The following is a 20,929-nucleotide window of genomic DNA, read 5'->3' on the forward strand; positions in this document are numbered from 1 at the left end:
TTAGAGCAGGGACATGAAGTACCAGCTTTGGAGGATGCCTTGTTAACATATTCACCTTTTATATGTAGTATGTTATATATGTTTATGTATATGCTTCATTAAGGAGTGGCTTCGTGTTATCCTCTGCTGCAGCATGAGGTTTGTTTGGCTAGCGTGGGAGCGTTAGGCAGATCCTTGGAGTGGGAGCCTCACAACAAAAACAATATTAAATCAGGAGCACTAATGGCTAGATTGGGTGCACAAATTATTGATTTAAGAGCTCAAATTATTAAATCATGCACACAAAATGTTTGTTTTTTTCTACATGACATGTCTCAGACTCCGGAAATTTTAGATGGTTTACTTTTTAAAATGCATACTTCACTGCCACAACTTGTAGATGATGTCAGTTTATGATGCAGCTGGTTTAGAGGAAACACAATGATTATGATTTCAGGTTTGAAAAGGCTGATACCTACCACTTAAAATATACTCTCATTGTCCTCAGCATGCAGAGAATAGCAACATACTGTATATGAAAATGGTCGCAAACTGATAAAAAGTGATAAAATGTGACCTATAAGGTTGGAATGCTATAAATAATGTTTTCTCCTCCTTTCAGGGTCCTATATGTTGGTGAACTCCTCCCAGCATGCCGTGGGTCATCGTGCTCAGCTGTTGTTGCAGACACTGAGTGAAAATGACACACACTGTGTCCAATTCAGCTACTTCCTGTACAGTCGCGATGGCCACAGTCCAGGAGCCCTACGGGCGTATGTGAGAGTCAACGGTGGTCCGCTCGGCAGTCCAGTGTGGAACATATCGGGGGCTCATGGGAAACAGTGGCATCAGGTTGAGCTGGCTGTCAGCACCTTCTGGCCTAATGAATATCAGGTGCGAAACCAGATTTCTTCTTTGGATCAGTTTCTTACATGTGATGTGGCTGATGTTTCGTTTCAAAGGTTTTGTTGTGCTTTTACTGGTCAAGAGGTTTCCTTTTCCTTTATATAACGAAAATCTGCAGACCACCGACATCTTGTAAACCTGTTGTGTTAGATTGTAAGGCTTTGTTGATCACCACTGATTTTAGCCTTGAGGTGAATCTGGTGTTAATTACTTGCATTTACTTGCAATTGAATTAGCATTGATTCCCTTGTGAATGTAGCCACTGTTGGTGCTTTAGGGCCCTAACTAGGTGTCACATGGTAGAGATTTTACCCACAGAGTAATATCTGTTTACTCAATTTTCATTGCATGTTATTGCCTACAGTATTCAAACATTGCTTGGCATCTACTCTGGGTGCCTGATATGGTGTTGGTCTGTAGATGGCACAGTCAGGTGAGCACAAGGGATATCCATCTATTAATCCAATTTATTTTTTCCTGCTAACTCTGCAGAGCTGTCAAAAAGCAATTAAGTTGAGTAGTGTGCATTTTATCAAGAACTGTCAATCCCCTCCGACTTAATTAAATTCTATTCAGCTCTGCAAGATCTGACCTTCACTATATAAATAATAGTCCTTTGTACAAAGTGGGGGCTAGATGTAGGGTGACACTGTTCTACCATCACATGATCTGATAATAAGATAAAATATATTGGGATGATAGAAAAAACAGAAGCAATCACACACCAACAACTCAGAGAGCTTTGTTACTTTCCTTAAGAAGCATAATGAGTTTGACACTGACATCAAGTGTTACAAGCTTTATTCATATTCTTAGCCAAAATGATCATTGTGAGTATCCCAAATGCTTCAACCATTAAAGCACAGTAGGAAAGTCTCATGGGAAATTATTGTCAAAGGAATTGTTTGACATTCTGGGAAATTAGCTTATTTGCTTCCTCGATAAGATTTAGACAAGAGGATTTGTCTGTACACTAACTAAATCTAAATCCAGGAAACAATATATTTAGCTTAGCTTAAGACGAGCTTAATGACATTGCTACTAATTAATACCTTGTAGTTTTTTTAATGTGTACAAAAACTGAAATGTAAAAACAAGTCGTGATTTTACAAGGTACTATGTGCTGGACTATTTCTTGTCCTGTTGCAGTGACTTACTAAATGTTGTCACTGTGTGGTTGCCATGCAGAAGTTTTTGTACTGTTTAAACATAGAAGATATTACGTGATATTTAATGAGATTTAGAGGATCTGGTTAGCAGATGGTTTTTACCTTTCGGCAGAGCCAAGCAAACTGTTTCCCCATGCTTCCAGGTTTTATGCTAAGCTAACCTAATTGGCTGTTGGCTGTATCTTTATATGGACTTACTGACACAAGAGTGCAATTGAATTTCGCAAGAAAATTTCCATTTCCATTTCTTTAACTTATGATAAACAAATCATTGTTTTATCTAGAAGATATCTATTTAGATGACACATACACAGGAAACCAAAGGAACATGTTAGAGATGTTTTGAAATATCTTTGGAAAGAAAAACCCTCAGTGGGGAAAACCAATTGCATTACAGATGCTAGTGGAAGGCTACCAACTTTTTCCCTTAATTGGGTGTATTTTCAGTCAGTACAAATCAGTATACAAGAGTAGTGCAGCTCTGCTAATCAGTGCTACTGCCAGTCTCTTCATTTTAAACTTCATCCATCATAAACAGACTAGAAAGGACTCCTGTCGCTGAAACTGTTCTTCAGCTTGGTTTTACAACAAATAATAAGGTTTTCACAGTCAGATTCTTTTCATTTCCTGGTATTTCCACTGTGAATCATTACTTATACAATACCCTTGTTAAATATATTAAATAGCTGTTGCTCTTATGCTGAATTTTTAACAATGAGTGAGCTGAAAATAGTTGAGTGTCTTGCTAAAGAGTACTTCACTGCTGATGGACATAGTTAGAAAGGAGCAGTGATCTCTCTTTTATAAAACAGACTCTTTAACCAGTATTCTGCTGTATCACTAGGTTATGAATACAATAATGACATGCATTATCCAGCCGTTTCCTTTTCTGTCTTTGATCAAGAACTATTGAATTTGCCTGTGTGCTTAGCTGGTCTGCTCTCCACGTTATCCCTTCCTCTTCTCCAGTCGAAATGCATACTTTCTTCTCTCGCATTCCTGTAAGTGTCCCAGTAAACACTGATGGCTCATAGGTGAGTCAGAATTGTGCTGCGGCTGCCAATGAGAGGCTCCAGTTAAGAAAAGGAGGCTTATAATGGGCTTATGAGGAGGAGTAGATGACTGAAGAAGGACAAACAGTGTACAGGAGAAGGGGATGGGGCTAACGCTTCTCAGTATTGAGAGTACAACCCTTTAATAGAACAGTTTAAATTGCCTATAGGTTTTTATCTCATGTGGAGAAAAACACAGCACTCAAATTTATTGAATTAAATTTGTGAATATTGGGGATTTGGTCAGCAAGTGTGACACCTTTAGAGAAAATGTATCTAATTGCAGCATATAAGAAATTAAAACAATGCATTTTCTCTTCATTTCCTCCCACATGGATCTTGAACTCAGCTGACCTCGTGCTGCTTCTTAGCCCATAGAAAGCTAAACAAACTGCTCCCTCAAAGTCTCATACAGCACGGCTTACATTATTAATCCCTCAGCAGTCAAAAACCTCATCACTGTGGAATGACAAAGGGTCTTGTCTTGCAACAAGTCGCTGCTCTCTGTTACACAGATAAAACAGAAAAAGGCTGAATGTTTTCTCTAAAAGCATATTAATACTAGCTATCCTCTGGTAACCAGCAACACTGCAATGATGATAAACATAAAACAGGAGAACAATTGGAACCAGCTGGAACCTGGTTTGCTACAGCACAGTTCTCATGAAATTCAGCATTTTAGCTCTAAAGCATTAGTTGCATTTAGCTGCAGCTTGTGTGACTTAAGATACTAAAATGTTTGGATTTGGCTCCGTAGCAAGTCTAATACAATCACTTTGTATTTTAAATGATAGGCATACAGATTTATCCTGTCATTAAACTAGCAAAGCACTCTTTTGAAGCAGAGGTAGAGAATAGGTCCTTCTTTTTATTGTCTCAGAGTAAAATAAATCCCAGGAGAATACACGTTATTTTTGAGACTGTGTTCAAAAAATTATTAGACTTCAGGACATATTAGAGCTTGAAGTTCCCTACCAACAGCACAGGGATATAAAATGTCAGTGTAGCAGCCTTTTTAAGTGGACAGATACACATGTGAGATAACACTATTTTGGGTGTAATGAAATATACTGTTTACATCATACACAGTCACTGTTTATGTCTTGAAAATGTCATTGTGGAATGTAATCAAAACCAGTCACAGCAATTCTCTGATAATCACCAAAACTAAGAGGATTAATATGTTGAAAACCAAAATAAGTCATTCATGCAGGCCTTAATGTCTTTGCTTCAATATGTCCAGAGTTCACTTATGTTCTCTGATCAGGTTACCATTGATATTAATGTCAGGGGGTAACAAGGATTATGCACACGACCTCCTCCTATCACAGTTGTGAAATTGGGATTTTGAGTTCAATGGATTTTGGAGTGGAAATCTAAGAGAGTAAGATCACCTTGAGATGTCTCGATTGAAGATGTCTTGTGTGCCTAGTGTACACTGCCATATTTCTGTCTGCCTCGTATTGGTAGAAGTGTTTGCAATACCAGGAGAACCTTGTTATCAAATATTAAAGATGTTATCCAGCCCTCCAAGACTGCCAACTACAGTTGGAGACATGTCGCCCTCCCCCTCTTACTCTCTTACTTTCTTCTCTCTTCTTTCTCTCCTTCCAAATGTCAGAGCCTTCTTTAAACTGGCTTTTCAAGTGTTTCTTTCCTCTTTTCCACATATTTATATTACTATTACTATTACTATTATTTATCCCCATTTCTACTACTGTATATACTATCTGTTACAGGTTATTCAGGGAACATAGTTTAGCATTAATATATATTAATATATGAATGTTATAATCAAGTCTATTTAATACTAACATAACATACATACCTTAAGAGTTATTAGCCATAAATAATATGAAGCTTCAGCAGACCCTGTGAGCTTGAGTCTGTGTCTGGTGTCTATGGTTTTGTAGGTGGTTGTGTCCCGCAACAAACCCTGTGAAACTATCAAGGGGTAACATAACAAGCTATTTAGCACTAAAATGACTTCCTACTTCAACCACTGAAACCTCATATTAGCTTCAGATGAAAATGTAATGGATGGAATGTGAGACCATGGATTTTTCCTTTATTATTTATTATTTATTTTATATAAAGTTGAGTAAGAAATGGATATCTTAGCAAACAAAACATCCCTTCAACTAACCTAAATGTACTTACTTGTGTAATGTTTTGTGTAATGTTTGTTTCTGTTGCACAGCAAATATCTGGCAGCACTGTTCATAATGTCTAGAGAAAAACGGCGTAATCACAAAGAGACCACAATACCACTACAATTATTAGATGTAAATGTTTTGATTTTCAATAATCAGTTTATACTGAAATGTGTCCATTCCTACTATTTTTTACTATTACCCTGTAGTCAGTGTGATCAATTAGATAATACAGCAATATATTTCACAGCCAATGGTTGCCAGCTGGCAGCAGCTCGTAGATTAGCTTGCTCATGTGACCCTTGTCTTGCAGGTCATAGCAGTTCATTGATAGTTCATTGAGATGCCAGGAGACGGTACAAAGCCAGTTAGCAAAACAAGCTTAATGTTTTAACTCCAAGGAGATCCATACAAGCTAGGTTTGTAACTTTGCACATAGCCAGGCTAACTTTTTCCCTGCGGTTTTTATGCTAAACTTGGCTAACCATGTCCTGACTCCAGTGTCCATCCTGAGACATTTTATTCTTTTGGAAAAAGATCCGTTGCAGATGTATAGATTGGATTGTCTACTTCACAACTTTTCTCAAGATGACGAGTGAGAGGCACGTTAATGACTTTTAAATGACAAACCACCTGTCTCAGCTTTGCCTGATGAAATGCACTACTTTTTCCACATTCAATCTGCTGACAGTTCTCCAAGCTGAGCCATTGGCTTTGGAAAAGGGTTGCTATAGCAAATTGAGATTCCTGACACTTTCTCAAACACAGACAGCTGTCCTTTGGCATTTTCCACCTTAAATTTACTTTGCACATGACCTTTTGTATGTGAATATTTATCAGTCAATCAATCAATCAATCAGACTTTATTTATGTAGGACTTTTCATACAATAAAATGTAGCAAAAGTGCTTTACATAATAAAAGCAAGCACAAAGCAGAAGCAAAACCAAAAGACACACACACACGGGTGTGCCCACACACCACACACACTTTCTCTCACCGATAAAACATGCATACACACTTGAAAGAATGCAACTGAAAACTGAGGAAGCACCATTTTACTCTCAGCAATTTGCAGTGAGGAAACACCAGAGACTGTATAAAACCAAATAAATACAAGAAACTAAAAATAAATAATTAAATAAATAAAATACAAAGTTCATTTTAAAAGATGAGAACTTAATAAAAATAAATTCAAACCACAATTAAAAAGTTAACATTAAAGCTGCAGTTGGTAAGTCTTATAAAAGTAACTTTTTGTCATATTTGCTAAGACTGTCACTATGTAAAGACAGCATTACATGAAACTAGTAATCCAATAAAAATAAAAAAAACAAAAAAAAACAGGCTCATTTAGCCCCACCTACTGCTCCTACTGCAAATTGCCAGAATCCAACGCGACCAGACCCAATCAGAGCCAGTATTGTGTTTGATGGAGTGTCTGACAGCTGTCAATCACTGCTCCACGCACACAGCCCCCTCCCCCTTCCTCCTGAGCTCGGTCAAGCTCATATCTCCGAGTTTCTAGGTAAGGTATAGCCATGTGAAAGTCACTGTAAAGCGTTTTATATCTAGCTGTGTGGAGTGTAGTTCATGTATTACCGATCACGTGGTCGCGTGCCATCGCGCGCACATCAGCCTCCTCTGGGGGTGGGACTTTGGAGGCAAGGCAGGAGTGCAGCGGAGAAGGAGGGGGAGGGATCTGAAAGTTGTACTTGTTGTCCTCTCTCTCCTCAAAGTTACCAACTGCAGCTTTAATACAAGGCCATAATAATATAAAAAACTAAAAGGACCATTTCTCTTCAGAAGGGGCTAACCAACGCGGTCTTAAAATCAGTTGGAAAAACAACCATCTGAAGGTAATAATTTACAAAAGTCAATAAATCTTCATCTAAAAAGTTATGAACTGTTTTAAAAAAGGAGGTGGGAATAGGTTCTAAAAGCATGTTGAGGGTTGTAGCGGCTAAGCCTAAAACTTAAAGCCACTGAGGGGCTGCATTGGCAGTGCATATAAAGTCCATTCAGCTGCATAACATACAACACAACAAACAAACGTGATGGAACCTGGAGCGGTCGAAAAACTGTGTGCTCTTCCATCTAGCAACACCTGAAAACCTGACAGGAAATTCCCACCTATACAGAAATGTACACCAAACACCATGAGGACACCTACTGGCCCAATTTGGTACCTTACACACATTCACATTGAAATGGCTCCTACAAGGGTTTTAGTTTAGAAACAACTTTACCAATCTGCTGTCTCCGGTTCAGCAGTATGGACCAGAAGGCTCTTTGCAGGACGGGGCTAAAGTGCACGGTTGAAAGTAAAGTAACAACTCTTTAGAATAAAGCACATACAGTATGGGAAGTTTCATTGAGAAAGTTAAAGTAGAAATCTGGAATGTTATTTTATTGAAACAAATGCTAATGCTATCCTAATGGCTAAGAACACTGAGGATTAGCAAGCAATCAATCTCTTATTGAGTGCTTTTGCTTAGAGAGTAATAACACCTTTAATTAAACTTCAAAGACATTTTTTTCTTTTCCATATAAACCATAAAACATAATTAGGGTTTCTGGCTAATTTTGATATTGATCTAATGGCATGCTAGTATGTGCTTAAAAAGCTAATTCAGGTCTACGTATTGAAGCATATGGTGCTATATTTATTGCCATATCCCAGTATCCTTGACATCCTTGAGCCTGAGCAGGGTCACTCTCAAGCTCTGACACTCCGCACCCAGGACCTTTCCTCCTGCTTCTCCTTTGACCTCCCCTCTCTACTCCAGCTTTCCTTTTGTCAGCTTCTATCCTCCACTTTCTCCTCCCTGAACGCCTTGCTTTCTATGTCTCATTCTGTCTGGAGTTTTGTAGCTGACCCCAGTCTTCTCACATCCCGTCACGGTGTCTGTGTCGATGCCTTTGGGGCTCATGCATGGCCAGGGTTGTTGTCACAGCAATTGTTGCTGTAATCTTCCTTTCCAAGTCTGGTTGAGGTGGACTGTTTCTTTACTGCTGACTGTGGAAGGATGGAATTATCGGCCAGAGGTCCTCGAGATGTTGTTGTGCTTCTTAAATTACATGTGCAAACACAAGTGGATTGTGGTTTTGATGATGATGGTGTTAGATCTGGGTTTTGAACTTTGGGCACCATCTGAACTGTGTCCCCAGCACAAAAAACAAAACAAAAAACACAAAAAACTGTCTTATATATCGAAACTTGGCATTGAATGTTTGTCCACACGTCTTTCTCACTAACTTTTATTTAATGATTTAAATAATGTTGCTACGTTCTTGCATGACTGCTTTGTGTTTTAGAAGTTTGGCTTTGTTTTTAAAAAAACAAAGGGATTTTGTAGAAAACCATCATAGTGAGGTGTCAGAAGCTATAATTTTGATTTTGCCACAGAAATTCAGGCATCATAGGTGAGGCACCTGCCTCATAAATTTGCCCCAGAGTCATACTAGGGCTGTACAAGACATAAAAATTGTTGATTCCGAGGTATTATGTATCTTACATGACTGGTGCATTTGAAAGTTTCACCTATTTTCTTAAAAAGAAAAGGGCTCTTGTAGCAAAACTCAAGGATCACTTACTAACTTTTTCTGGAGCTTCATTGGTAAAAATTATTTTAAAAAAAACATCTACTGAGGAAGACTGAGATAGCTACTTGAAATCTCCTGAAAAAGCCAAAAACTGAAATTCCTACAAAAATCTAAAGTTTGTTTTTACACCTCTGTTTTTGTACAGATTAAATAAAGGATGGATTGTGTGTTACCTTTGGACAGAGCCAGGCTAGCTGTGTGCCACTGTTTCCAGTCTTTGTGTTTAGCGAAGCTAATCGGCTGGTGAGAGTTGCTTCACATTAGGGCTGGGACGATCCGCGATCAATTGTGTATTGGCGATTGGAGGGTTGCCAGGCGATTTGCTGTTTATCAAGGTGATTTAAAAAAAAAAAAAAAAAAAAAAAAAGGCGCTCTACTGTGCATTAAGGGATGTTTCTCTTCTCTTCTCTTCTCTTCTCTTCTCTTCTCTTCTCTTCTCTTCTCTTCTCTTCTCTTCTCTTCTCTTCTCTTCTCTTCTCTTCTCTTCTCTTCTCTTCTCTTCTCTTCTCTTTTCTTCTCTTCTCTTCTCTTCTCTTCTCTCAGTGCAGGGTACACTGTCAGCCAGCCCTGTGCTGACAGTGGCGAGGCGCATCTCTTTGATCCAAGGACACAGTCCGTTTGCTCATGCTTCGGGGTCGTTCAATAGAGTAATTGCAAATAAATATTGTTTTAATGTGTAACTATTGAAATGTTCACACAAGGGCTTTCATAAATTCCTACAGTGTTGCGGCACTGCCGCCTTTGCAGGTTAAGAGTTAATGACAGCGACGGCACTATAACAAAAAATGAAAAACGTGCCAAGGACAGGTGTCGTCCCCCGCTACATCTTAATATTACTTTGAGAAGAATGAGCTCCAATCTTGCAAAACACATTTCAGCCACACCTGCATGTAAGTACAGATAATAGACACATACTAGTTTGGAAGATATGAGATAGTTTGAGTGTGTGTGTGTGTGTGTGTGTGGTTGTGGTTGTGTGTGTGTGTGTGTGTGTGTGTGTGTGTGTGTGTGTGTGTGTGTGTGTGTGTGTGTGTGTGTGTGTGTGTGTGTGTGTGTGTGTGTGTGGCGGCCTCAGTAAAAAATCAAGACCGAGTGATAGGAACCCTGTTGTAATCATTTGGTCAGAGGATTATGAGAAACAATAACTCAAAGTGGGCCTTTGATCAAACGAGTGGATGGAAGACTGTCCTTCATGCTGCGAAAACAAACATCACCCCTGTCTCTCATAACTCTCTCACTATTATTGAGGATGGTGATTTGATATTGATTAGGTTTCATGAGAGCCCACCACTCATCCAGCTTATTGTTCCATTGGATAGTATGGAAGTTTGTCCTCCCTTGAGTCTCATGGCCCTGTGCAAGCTGTTTTATCTGACATTGTGGCTTCACTGCAAGCTGCACCGAGAATGTAGAATGGCTCATGACTCAAGCACCACACTATGTGCTTCCTGATAAAGCTATTATTTCTCCTGGCCCTGCGGACTGAGACAAAACTTATCCATCTCTCTATTTTTATGCGTCTGTGTTTCTCTTATTGTCTCTTTGTGAGCTATTGTTTTGGGTCAGCAGATGTCAACGATGTGGTAATGGGGTTGTTTGTAATTAATGCATCCGTCAGTGAAAGGGGACAAGAGCAACATGATTCACTCAGCCCTCAATGTTCTTCTGAAAATTGCTCTTTCACTTCAGCTTTGAGTGCATTAGGTTAGTCAGAAGTGCATGCTTTAGATGCTCTGGTTATGAATTAACTCTGCTCATAATATATTCACTTCACTTCTGCAGGTGCTGATCGAGGCATCAGTTTCCAGGGAGCGGCGGGGCTACATTGCCATAGATGACATCATGGTGCTCAACTATCCTTGCTGTAAGTGCCACTTTTGACAATGAATTGCAATTACAGAAGGTGCTAAAGGAGAGAGGTTTAGTGGTTTGAGAAGAAATGTATTTCAAAGCAGCATGAAACATAAATACAATCAGGCGAAGAGTAATGGCTGATCGACCTTTTGTATTAGTACTGCAGGTTGTCCTAAGGCAGCCTGCGACAACAGGAGTTCTATTAAAACACTATGACACCCAAATGCCAATTCTCTTTTCCACCAGAAAACACACCTGCCGTCCTGACTCCAGCCTAGTGTGATAGACAAAAATATCTGTTAATCAGGGAAAATCTCAGGAACTGAGAATGATGAGATCATACTGTATGACTCTTACATTTTCATGATCTCTGGCCTGTCTCCAGGTGTAGTGTAGCTTTTTGTCATAACTCACTTTGTACAGAGGTTTTTTTTTTCTTCCCATTTTTCCATTTTTCTATGATGTACAAAGACCACTACATTTCAAAGACTCTATGAAGATGCCTTCTCTTCAGGGTGTATGTTTTGCAACTGATGGCTCCCTGTAGCAGAGGGCTTTTTGTGTCAGTGATGGAAATGTAAGGGTTTGGTATGTTGTCAGCCCCCGAGGACCCTGTGTAAAACATATTCACTCAGACCCCTGAGCTTAATACCTGGGCAAAGTCTCTCAGTGTCACTTACACACTCCCTGTACAACCCACTGTTGAACACAAGGGCTCTTGTCAGCTTATAGCACATTTAACTTCCAAGGTTCACACTGCTTTCAAGTGACTTATATAACTGACACAAACTTGAAGGATATGTTTCTCTCAAGGGATTCAGCATTATCTATATATATGAGTTTGGTACATACCCTTACTGTATGTATACCCAGTCAGCCACCCTGTTTCTCCCTCAGACAGCACATGGCATCTTCTGAATACTCCCACTGTGGCTATTAAATAATTAAGACCCTCATCAAGACCTGAGCGTGCCTTATGATGTGGCACATAGCCAACCTGCATTCCCTGCCAGTGAACAGTGTGAGGGAAGGAGTGGGAAAGCAAAGGGAAGTGTTACATAGTAGAAAATGAAATAAAATAGAAGTTCAACAAATTCTTTTTTTGTGAATTCTGGTTAAGGCTTGGTTGACATTTCTGTTGTAATCTCCAGAGTCAAAGTCTTTGACTCTGGAACCATTCTTGCAGTCCAATAAAATATTTATCAAGTTAAATAGTCCTGAGGATAAGATATGACACATTTTGCTGTATAACACCACTATTCTTGCCAACAGTAGGCCCTGTTTTTTCCCATTCACACTCATTTCAGTGTTTATTTCTGTTTGGCTCTCAGACACGAATTATGAATTAACCTTAGGTGGGAGAGTCCCTCAAAGAAAACAATTGCAATCATTCTCTCCTACCATTTACCATACAGGAACAAGATCAACCAATTGGCATATCCTCCCTCTGCTAGATAGTAACACAGTGTTGTGTAAAACCAAGCACAAGATGAGTGAGACCCAAACATCTGCCTCTCCCTGATGCTTCAGCTTCGTTGTTGCTCTTCCATCTCTCCCTGTCAGTCATCTGGAGTGACACGTCAACATGTCCTTCCCCATTTCTCATTGATGGCAGCCAGAGCTGCCAGTGTTTACCCAGTGATTTGGCTCTGCTGGTGTCTACTTCTCACAGCTCTTTTGTTAATCACGGTGTTGGGTAAGAAGTATAGGGCAGAAATATTCCACTTGAAATTAGTGAATATTTGAACTTGAATAATTGTATTAAAAACTGAATTTCAATGACAGTTTTTGGTGTAACTTTAACCCATTATTTTAACATTAACTTCTTGCTGATCAAAATGCCTGGTAAAGTACAAACCAGGGGCACTTTATCTGCACAACCACAGCAACCTGTATGCTGCCTCCCCACCGGGATAGAGCTGCCTTGCTAATTGGTGTTACTGCCTCCTCTGATTTCAAGGCTGAGCTGCTCTCTTTCCTTTGCAATGAGATGGTAGTTACTTTCAAGACAGAGCTCAAGTGACCTTGAGTGAGAAGTTATTGTCTATCAAGACTGAGCTACAGGCAGTGAAATCGGTTATCTGTCAGTATTACCAGCATCCAGTCCAATGTTAGTCCTGTCAAGGACACCAGAAGTAAACTAAAAACTGCTTTCCACCTGCACCAATGGCATCGCCACACTCCACGCTAAGGTTGAGCATCTGTCAGTTGAAATGGTAAGAGTGGAAAATAAATGTGGGGATCTTGAGGAGAGATCATGGTGCAACAATGCAAGGATAGTGGGAGGACTCACCCAACACCTCCACTGCAGAAGCTTTGTCCACTCTGCTCAAGGAGGCTCTTAAGCTTGACAAAGAGCCCCTCTTGGACCGTGCTTACCGGTGATACAATTTGGACTGCTACACCCGGTGCGCCTCGGTGTTAACATAATGGGGCTGAGAAGGAGTTTAAATCACCAGAAGATGCCAGTGCATTCATTAGGCCAAGTAAGATCTGAGAAAGACATAAAATGCTGATGATGTAATTTTACCTTTCAGTTATTATGGATAATAATTAATTCTTTTCCCCATACATAGTTTGTTGTTTTTAGTTTTACCTTTCTATATACAGTCTGTATACAGTTCTTACTTTTATCTCTTCCTATGTAAAGAGATAAAAGTAAAAACCACAGCCTATATTATAGTTGTTTGGCATTTGGGCAATCCTGTCTGTTAGCGGTTTGTGTAGGTTTTTCTGGGTTTTTTTGTCTTTTCTTTTTTCTCCTTCTTGAGTGGTGGGGTGGGGCTCCATGTTCATTCTCTTCCCATGTCTAAGTACTTAATATATGGCCACTTATACTAATACAGGAATCAATCCCACATATCGGCCCCTTCTGTGAGATTGAATGGTTGTGTTGCCCTTTGAAGATTCTACAGCCCCCATATCAAGGAATATTAATTTTTTCTCAGATGTACCTGTCTTTCTCTAGAATTGATTATTATTCAATTGATGCTACCACAAGCCCCAAAGTAGTGATCTCAGTTGAGGCTGAAAAGGCATTCAGAAAGGTTGAATGGGACTATTGGGGTCGATTGGGCATGCAATTTAAGATATCACTTTATGCTGATGATTTACTGTTGTATGTCTCATACCCAAACTATTCTACACCAGCATTTCTATCCATCCTTCAGTGATTTGGATTATTCTCAGGCTATAAAGTAAAAAGCTCTTGCATTACAACTTAAACAGTTGATATCCCTGCAAGAACTGAATTTGAATTAGGTGAACTGAATGTCGAAGTATAAAGAGTTGAATTTTCAGTGAGTATCAAATACATTTTCAGAGCAAATTAATTCAATTTCATGATATCATATTCAGTTTAAAGTTGATTGGAATTCAGTTCTAAACTAATAAATTCAGTTCATAATGATGCGATTCAAATTCATTTTTATTTTTTATGCAACTATTCAAGTTTAGTAATTCAAATTCAAATATAAATTATTTGAATTCAGTTTCTAGTGACACATATTTCTGCCCTTAGAGAGGGCTACTCCCACACACTGACTCATTGGCAGCTTTGCACATCATGCTGGGACATTATTACTCGAAATGTGGAGGACTGATGCTCACTCTGTGGCGTTTTCTTGTCATCTATAGATTGTCTCTAATGTGGTGTTGTTAATGGACACTGAGTGACATTTACACACTAATGCACAGTTTGTTACATACTTTCATCTTGATAAAAAATCCAGTACTTTTGTTTGTTCCATATTTTAATTGTATTTTTATGATTGATTATATCCAAACAGCCACGGTTGTGTTGTGGAGGCTCTGGAAATTGAAGCCAAATATGTAACATTTAAGATCCTTCACTGTTAGCACAAATACAAAACCTGCACAAAAGCTAAAAGTTACATGCATCAACATGACTCAAGCACAATCTTATCTTGAATCTTTACCATGAACCTTGATGAAAACAACTCACAGCAAATTGAATAATAGTAAATTGAAGTTGTCAAGTTAAAAACTATTTCAAACTGTGAACTATATGAATGCTTCATGTCCTTGGGGAATGATGTTCAGTTAATAATAATCAAACACCGAACAAAGCTGAAATCCCTATGAAATTCCTGTTTGAAAACAACAAAACAACAAAAAGCCTTGTGTCATGTGTACTGTGACCAGCACTGAGTATAACTGAAAGGTAATGGAGTCTTTTGATCTCACTGTGTTTCTCTCTCCCTGTCTGTCTCTTTAGATAAGGCGCCGCACTTCTCCAGGCTAGGCGACGAGGAGGTCAATGCTGGGCAAAATGCCACTTTCCAGTGTGTTGCTGCTGGAAGGGCATCAGAGGCGGAGAACTTCCTGCTGGAGGTAAGTGGTTTAATGGTTGAGTTTATAGCTAGGGGAACCTGTGTGTCTGACTTGGATGTGTGAATTTTGCTCCAAAATAAGGCCCTCACATTTTTTTTTACTACAAAAGTCAGCATTACCAAAGAAAAACAAGCTGTGGTCATTTTCACACTTTTCACTGACTTTTTCTTTAGAATTTAGAAGCATTTGAGGTAAATCATTAAGTTGACAAATTGCATTGTTTAATTAAACTCTCCAAATACATAACTGCATGTGTAAGTAGACCGCGTTACCCTAAATAACCACAGCTACAAGGTTTTCTCTGTTTTATAATCATTAAATGTCCCAGATGTGTTTGTATTAGACAACAGTCTAATGCTGTGAAGGCTATGATGGCCTTGGAGCCTCCTCACTTCACTGCCTTTGAAAAGTGACATTGCTTATACAGTAGGATCACAGTATTCTTAACTATCTTCAACGCCTCCTGTTTTTCTTCAAATCATGTACTGTGTTTTAGTCGTATGTCTTTTCATCTAGAATGGCTAGCTCTGTGAAGGTCATATACAGTCCTTACCTCTGGTGGGAATAACCCTGTTGTCGTTATGTAGCACTGATTAAAGCACGGCAGAGAGCTTCATTCTTTTTTCATCTCACTCTGCAATTACTGTGCAGCCACACATTCACTGCTTTTGCCAACATCTTACCACCCACTGCAGCCAGTGTTAATCATGGTTGACCTTAGGCAAACAGACTGTATTGTTTGAAACTGGGATATCTGTGATTTATGTAATTGAAGTGTCCTCATTCCCACCTCTCTGAGCGCTTTATCAAACTACCCATTTGGTCACAACACAAGGATGAAGACAAATGCTTTGGGTAATTAGCTGGCACAACCATACAGGCGCCTGCTGTAATGAGAGCTCCAGGCCGCTGGAATGTTCTTTCCCTGTCTCTCCTCTACGTTTTACTGTCCTCCTCACCCGCCTCCCTGTCTGTTTTGCTGGATCCACATGTGTGTTTTCTTCATATGAACTCACATCACTGTTGTTTTCTGTTGTTGTGCCCTTTTGTGTATCATTGTGTCTTCCATACCAGCTGCAGCACAGTCTTGACTGCACACGCCTGCCAGATTAACAGATCATTTTGTCATTTCTTTGCCAATTAGCCACAGCCAGATTGTTTACGTAACATGAAGTGATCTCACGCTTATTTGATTTATCCTGATTTCCCCTGCCTCTGTTTCATAATCCACATGCTAGGTAGCGAAAAGGAGATGCAGTGAGGCTGCACAAGTGTATGACCCAGAGTTTTTTTTGTGGTCACAAGATTTGTTGCCTGCTTAACCCTAATCAGTGGGTGTGTGTTTATGTGTTTGTTTTTGCAAGGGCTCAGCCGGAGGTTTGTGTGGTCTGTGGGTTTTTTTAAGGCCCCAAATCGCAAGAGAAGCTGGGATGGCCTAGCATAACCCAAAGGTCCCCTTGTTAATCCCAGCATGTTTACATGCTTTTGAATTCTATTCAGGATTCATGTCCACCATTTCACACAAAGAAAAATGGCCTGAAAACATGAGAAAAAATGTCAGTTTCAATGTATTTTGTTGAGACTACGCAGACTTGACGGATGCTAGTGGTTTTAATGGTGTGGAACAATGTGAGAAATGCCTCTCACGGTGCAACAGCAAGGTGCATCATGCAACATTCATTCATTCCACTTTTTTCTCTCTGTTTTTCTCTCTTTCTCTTGTGTTTATCTCATGTTTCTCAGTTGCTTCATGCTCAAATTTTTGTACTGTTTTTACTGTCAAATATTTCTACTGTTTTACACCTAAACACAAAGTCTACATCCTACTATTCATCCAGCTTATGTACTAAACTGATTAAACCTTAATGCATTAAAGCCCATAGGTCTCCTAATTCTAATAATAATAATAATAATGATAATGATAATAATAATAATAATAATAATGATAATGATAATAATAATAATAATAATACATTTTATTTGATGGCGCCTTTCAAGTCACCCAAGGTCACCTTACAGAGAATTAAAACAACAAACATTATGGCTAAGCAGTTAAATGTTTTTAGTCAATAATATTGCACACCAAGGACAAGTGAGTTTTTAGATGTGCTTTATTGAGGAACGATGCTCATGACATGTATTACACATATAATCACTATTATTTTAACAAGATTTCATTTGTTTTTATTAAAGCATGTCTGATTGTCATATTGTGTGATTAAATCAGAGATATGGTCCTGCCATTCTAATTAAACTGCATACAATTGTACAATCCTTCTTTTTAATCACAAAGCCATAATAAGAACTGACCTAGATACTAATAACTTAAGTGTGTTTTGTTATATTATTAGTTGAATGTCCTTTAGGAGTTCACTGAGCAATAACTGCATGTAAGGACTAGGTAATAATGTGGTTAATGATTGCTTGTGTGCATTTGCGCGTGTGTGTGTGTGTACATCTATATATACTGAATGACTACTTTAACAGTGTTGTAACTGAAATATACAATATAAAAAAAATTAAATGAAGGAAGGAATCTTCAGTAGCAATACAAATAAAAATAGTTATTGACTATTTTCAGCATAAAATGAAATAGCCACACTGATAAATATTCTGGGTACCTGTCTTACAGACAAAAGAGGACTCATTTCATACTTTGTCTCATCTATACCATTGAAACTGGCACTTTCTTTTATGCAAGGTCCATGCTCTTAACATAAATCACAGTAACCTTTTAACAAGCAAGTTTAACATTTCTGATTTTTTAATGACCATTATTTCATAATACAATTTTTCAGTTAATGAATATCGTCATACTTTTAAACAGTGCTACTCAGAGGTCTTCCAAAATGTCACTGATTTTACACTTAAAGCTTAATTTACAAGTGTTGCCATGGTGAGAACATCTCAACCTTCTAAAACGTTTTTATAATGTCCTCTGTGCCTCTGATGGACTCAGCTGGGGCTTGAAGAATACACATTTTTCACAGTAAGCTTTCTTTACAAACTGGTGACATGGAGTTTGAAAGACAGCTGTTTATCAGGAAAAAAAGAGTCGAACAAAGAGAGTATATTGAGTTGCATTATGGGAACTGTAGAATTCAAGGTTTTGGGAGCTTGACTCACACTAACGACATGAAGTCAGGACATTTTGACCTCTGTTTCATTGCTTTTAACCATTCACTTTTAAAATTTGTCTACTAAATTTATGGAAGTACATTTTTGGGGTGCCACCTTAAAAATGGTCATGTGCTTGCTTTTGATGTTTGCACATACTGGTACACAACACAGCTATGACTGTGTGGGTAGTTGTAACCTATTTTTGTGTATTTAGTAATTGCACATGATTCACTGCAGTGTGTGTGTGTGTGTGTGTGTGTGTGTGTGTGCGTGTGAGATAGAGAGAGAGAGAGAGAGAGAGAGAGAGAGACTGGGAGATAATAAGCCATCCTGTCTTCTCTGACTCTGACTTTTCCTGCTTTTCAGAGACATAATGGGGACATTTTAACAACAGCGTCGGTCAAGCACCTGAGTCATCGGCGCTTTGTGGTGTCTTTCCAGCTAGACAGTGTCCAGCGAGTGGATCAAGACCTTTACCGCTGTGTCACCCAGTCACCCAGGGGATCTGGGGTCTCAAACTTTGCTGAACTTGTTGTCAAAGGTAAAACTCTCATTTATTTGTCCCTTAGAAGACCAGTGTGCAACATTTAGGCAGAGATATTAGCAGAAATGGAATATAATATTCATAAGTATTTCTTTATTAGTGTATAATCACCTGAAAATAAAAATCATTGTGTTGTTGTTACCTTAGAATGAGCCCTTTTATATCTACATTGAGAGCTGAGCCCACCATTGCACTGCCATGTTTCTCCAGTAGCCTCGAGTGGTCAAACCAAACACTGGCTATAGAGAGGTCCTTTTGCATTTTCACAAGTTTCACAGTCACTCCTACATGCTTGAGAGGGGAGGACTTATCAGTTGTTATCTGTAACCTCACCGCCAGATTCCACTAAATCCTACAAACTGGTTGTTTAATGTTCTTTTTCTGTTTTCCATCCCCTTCTGTTTCTTTCATTCTATCAGTTTTCCTACTGTTTTTATGATTATGTATGATTTTCTGCTCCTCATGTTCACAGCTGATGACTATGTGTGATTCAAAGGAGAATTAAAAATGAAATCGATGATAACAGTGATAGGCACTGATGTGAACACATTTCAAATTGCCCATAGGATATCATTTGAGCATGATGGTGGAAATCATAAACACCTTTTGCAAATCGATTTCCACAAAACCTTTTAATCACAAATTGTATGACACTCGACAGACACGAGAGCTCTTTGGATGGCTCATACAATCTTCCTGACATGTGTTGTTTTTCTGAGCTGGAATTGTCAAACTCAGCTCTTCAGCTCTCTGTCAGAAAGCTGTTCACTTGACTAGGACTCCTGCAGCCCCTGTCATATCATGTACCACAGATGGTGACCTTACTCCCATTACTCACTTCAACCCCACAGCCTGACACCATTTTGACAGCATAGTAATGATACGGTTGTGGGGTGGTTTGATGGCATAACAAACTCCAGCCCTCCACAAAGGGACAGTTAAGAAAGAGAATGAGAAATAAGTGTGTACATTTTTCTCATTCTCCTTGTCCTCTGTGTTCCTGTATGCTTCTCATATTAATACTTTTTAAAAGGCTCATGCAAGGCCAAAAGAGAGAAAGATTGCAAAAAGAATTTTCTTTTGTTTAGGCACAAAGTTAATCCCTTTTATGTGGAAGTATCGATTAGGATAGAGACTGATTGGTACATTATGCAACAGAGACCCTTTGCCAAATTGTTAATAAACTCTCTTTCCAGCAGCTGCCAGTAAACCGGGAGTCAGTGAACGGGCTGATAGAAGGCCATGAAATCCCATTTATTGTGCTCACACTCTCAGCAAATAAGTATTATTGTATTCATGCAGTGGTGGCTTTCTTTACTTTTTATAATCAGGACAAAAAAGTTATTTTTGGCACAGCTCATTCTATGCCATGAGTAGATGATGTGATGGCAGTCATATTCGAGTCAACTGGCTGTAACTCCGTAATCTATTTCACAGGAACTGAGAGCGAGCCTTTAACAAGACTTTCATAAATCCCTTTCCTCTCACTGCCCTGCTACGAACAGCCTAATCATCCCCTTAATGAGTTCGATCCACTCATTTCAAGACTGTAGATTGCATACAGGAATCATGATGGAACTCTCTTATCACCCCATAGACATGTCCACACAATGAATAAAACATTGTCCTCTTTCTCCTTAAGGTACGGTACGTCTCTGGCTTTTGGTTGTGGCCCTCTAGTTGTTATATTTTGATGAAGTACATTAATGAGTACATTTGAAGATGTGTTTTCAGGAATTCACAACCTGTTAAAGCATAAATCTCAGCGCACAGAAATCCTTAATTAAACAGAAACTAGCACTGAAAGCAATGTGTAGTTTCAGAATAGCTCAGTGCATGGAGAAAAACAATGGAAAATAATACTAATCATATACTGACAGGAAAAATAGTGTAAAAATAAACAAAATAAATTAGGAGAAAGAACTGAACCCAAACTGTGTAGAAAATGATTAACTTGTTTTAAATTTTGACCCACTGGCTGCTTGCCTGTGGACTAAATTTTATTATGTTTGTAGTCACTCACAGTACAAAGATGAGCTGCTGCAGGCTAATGCAAGGCAAAGGGAATCAGCAGAGAGAAGAGGTGAGGTTCTGGTAATGTTGAAATCCCTTAGAGAGAAGGGCCATAAAAGACAGAGGCGCCTCTGCAGGAATGACAGATTAGTCACAGCCACAGATCTAACTCTGATCTTTT

The 20,929-nt window shown here is 38.9% G+C and overlaps 1 protein-coding gene across 3 annotated transcripts in view; it reads left to right on the top strand.

Annotated features, from left to right (window-relative positions):
• The window catches only part of ptprub (protein tyrosine phosphatase receptor type Ub), a 159,916-nt gene that overhangs the window by 88,385 nt on the left and 50,602 nt on the right, over positions 1 to 20,929 (top strand). For all 3 annotated transcript variants that reach the window (XM_053327511.1, XM_053327510.1, XM_053327509.1), the window contains exons 3-6: positions 602 to 873; positions 10,647 to 10,728; positions 14,956 to 15,071; positions 18,558 to 18,732. In XM_053327511.1, coding sequence (XP_053183486.1) covers positions 602 to 873; positions 10,647 to 10,728; positions 14,956 to 15,071; positions 18,558 to 18,732 — 645 coding nt within the window. The remainder of the gene's footprint in view (positions 1 to 601; positions 874 to 10,646; positions 10,729 to 14,955; positions 15,072 to 18,557; positions 18,733 to 20,929) is intronic.

The sequence above is a fragment of the Scomber japonicus genome, chromosome 10 (genome assembly GCF_027409825.1).
Source record: "Scomber japonicus isolate fScoJap1 chromosome 10, fScoJap1.pri, whole genome shotgun sequence".
NCBI lineage: Eukaryota > Metazoa > Chordata > Actinopteri > Scombriformes > Scombridae > Scomber > Scomber japonicus.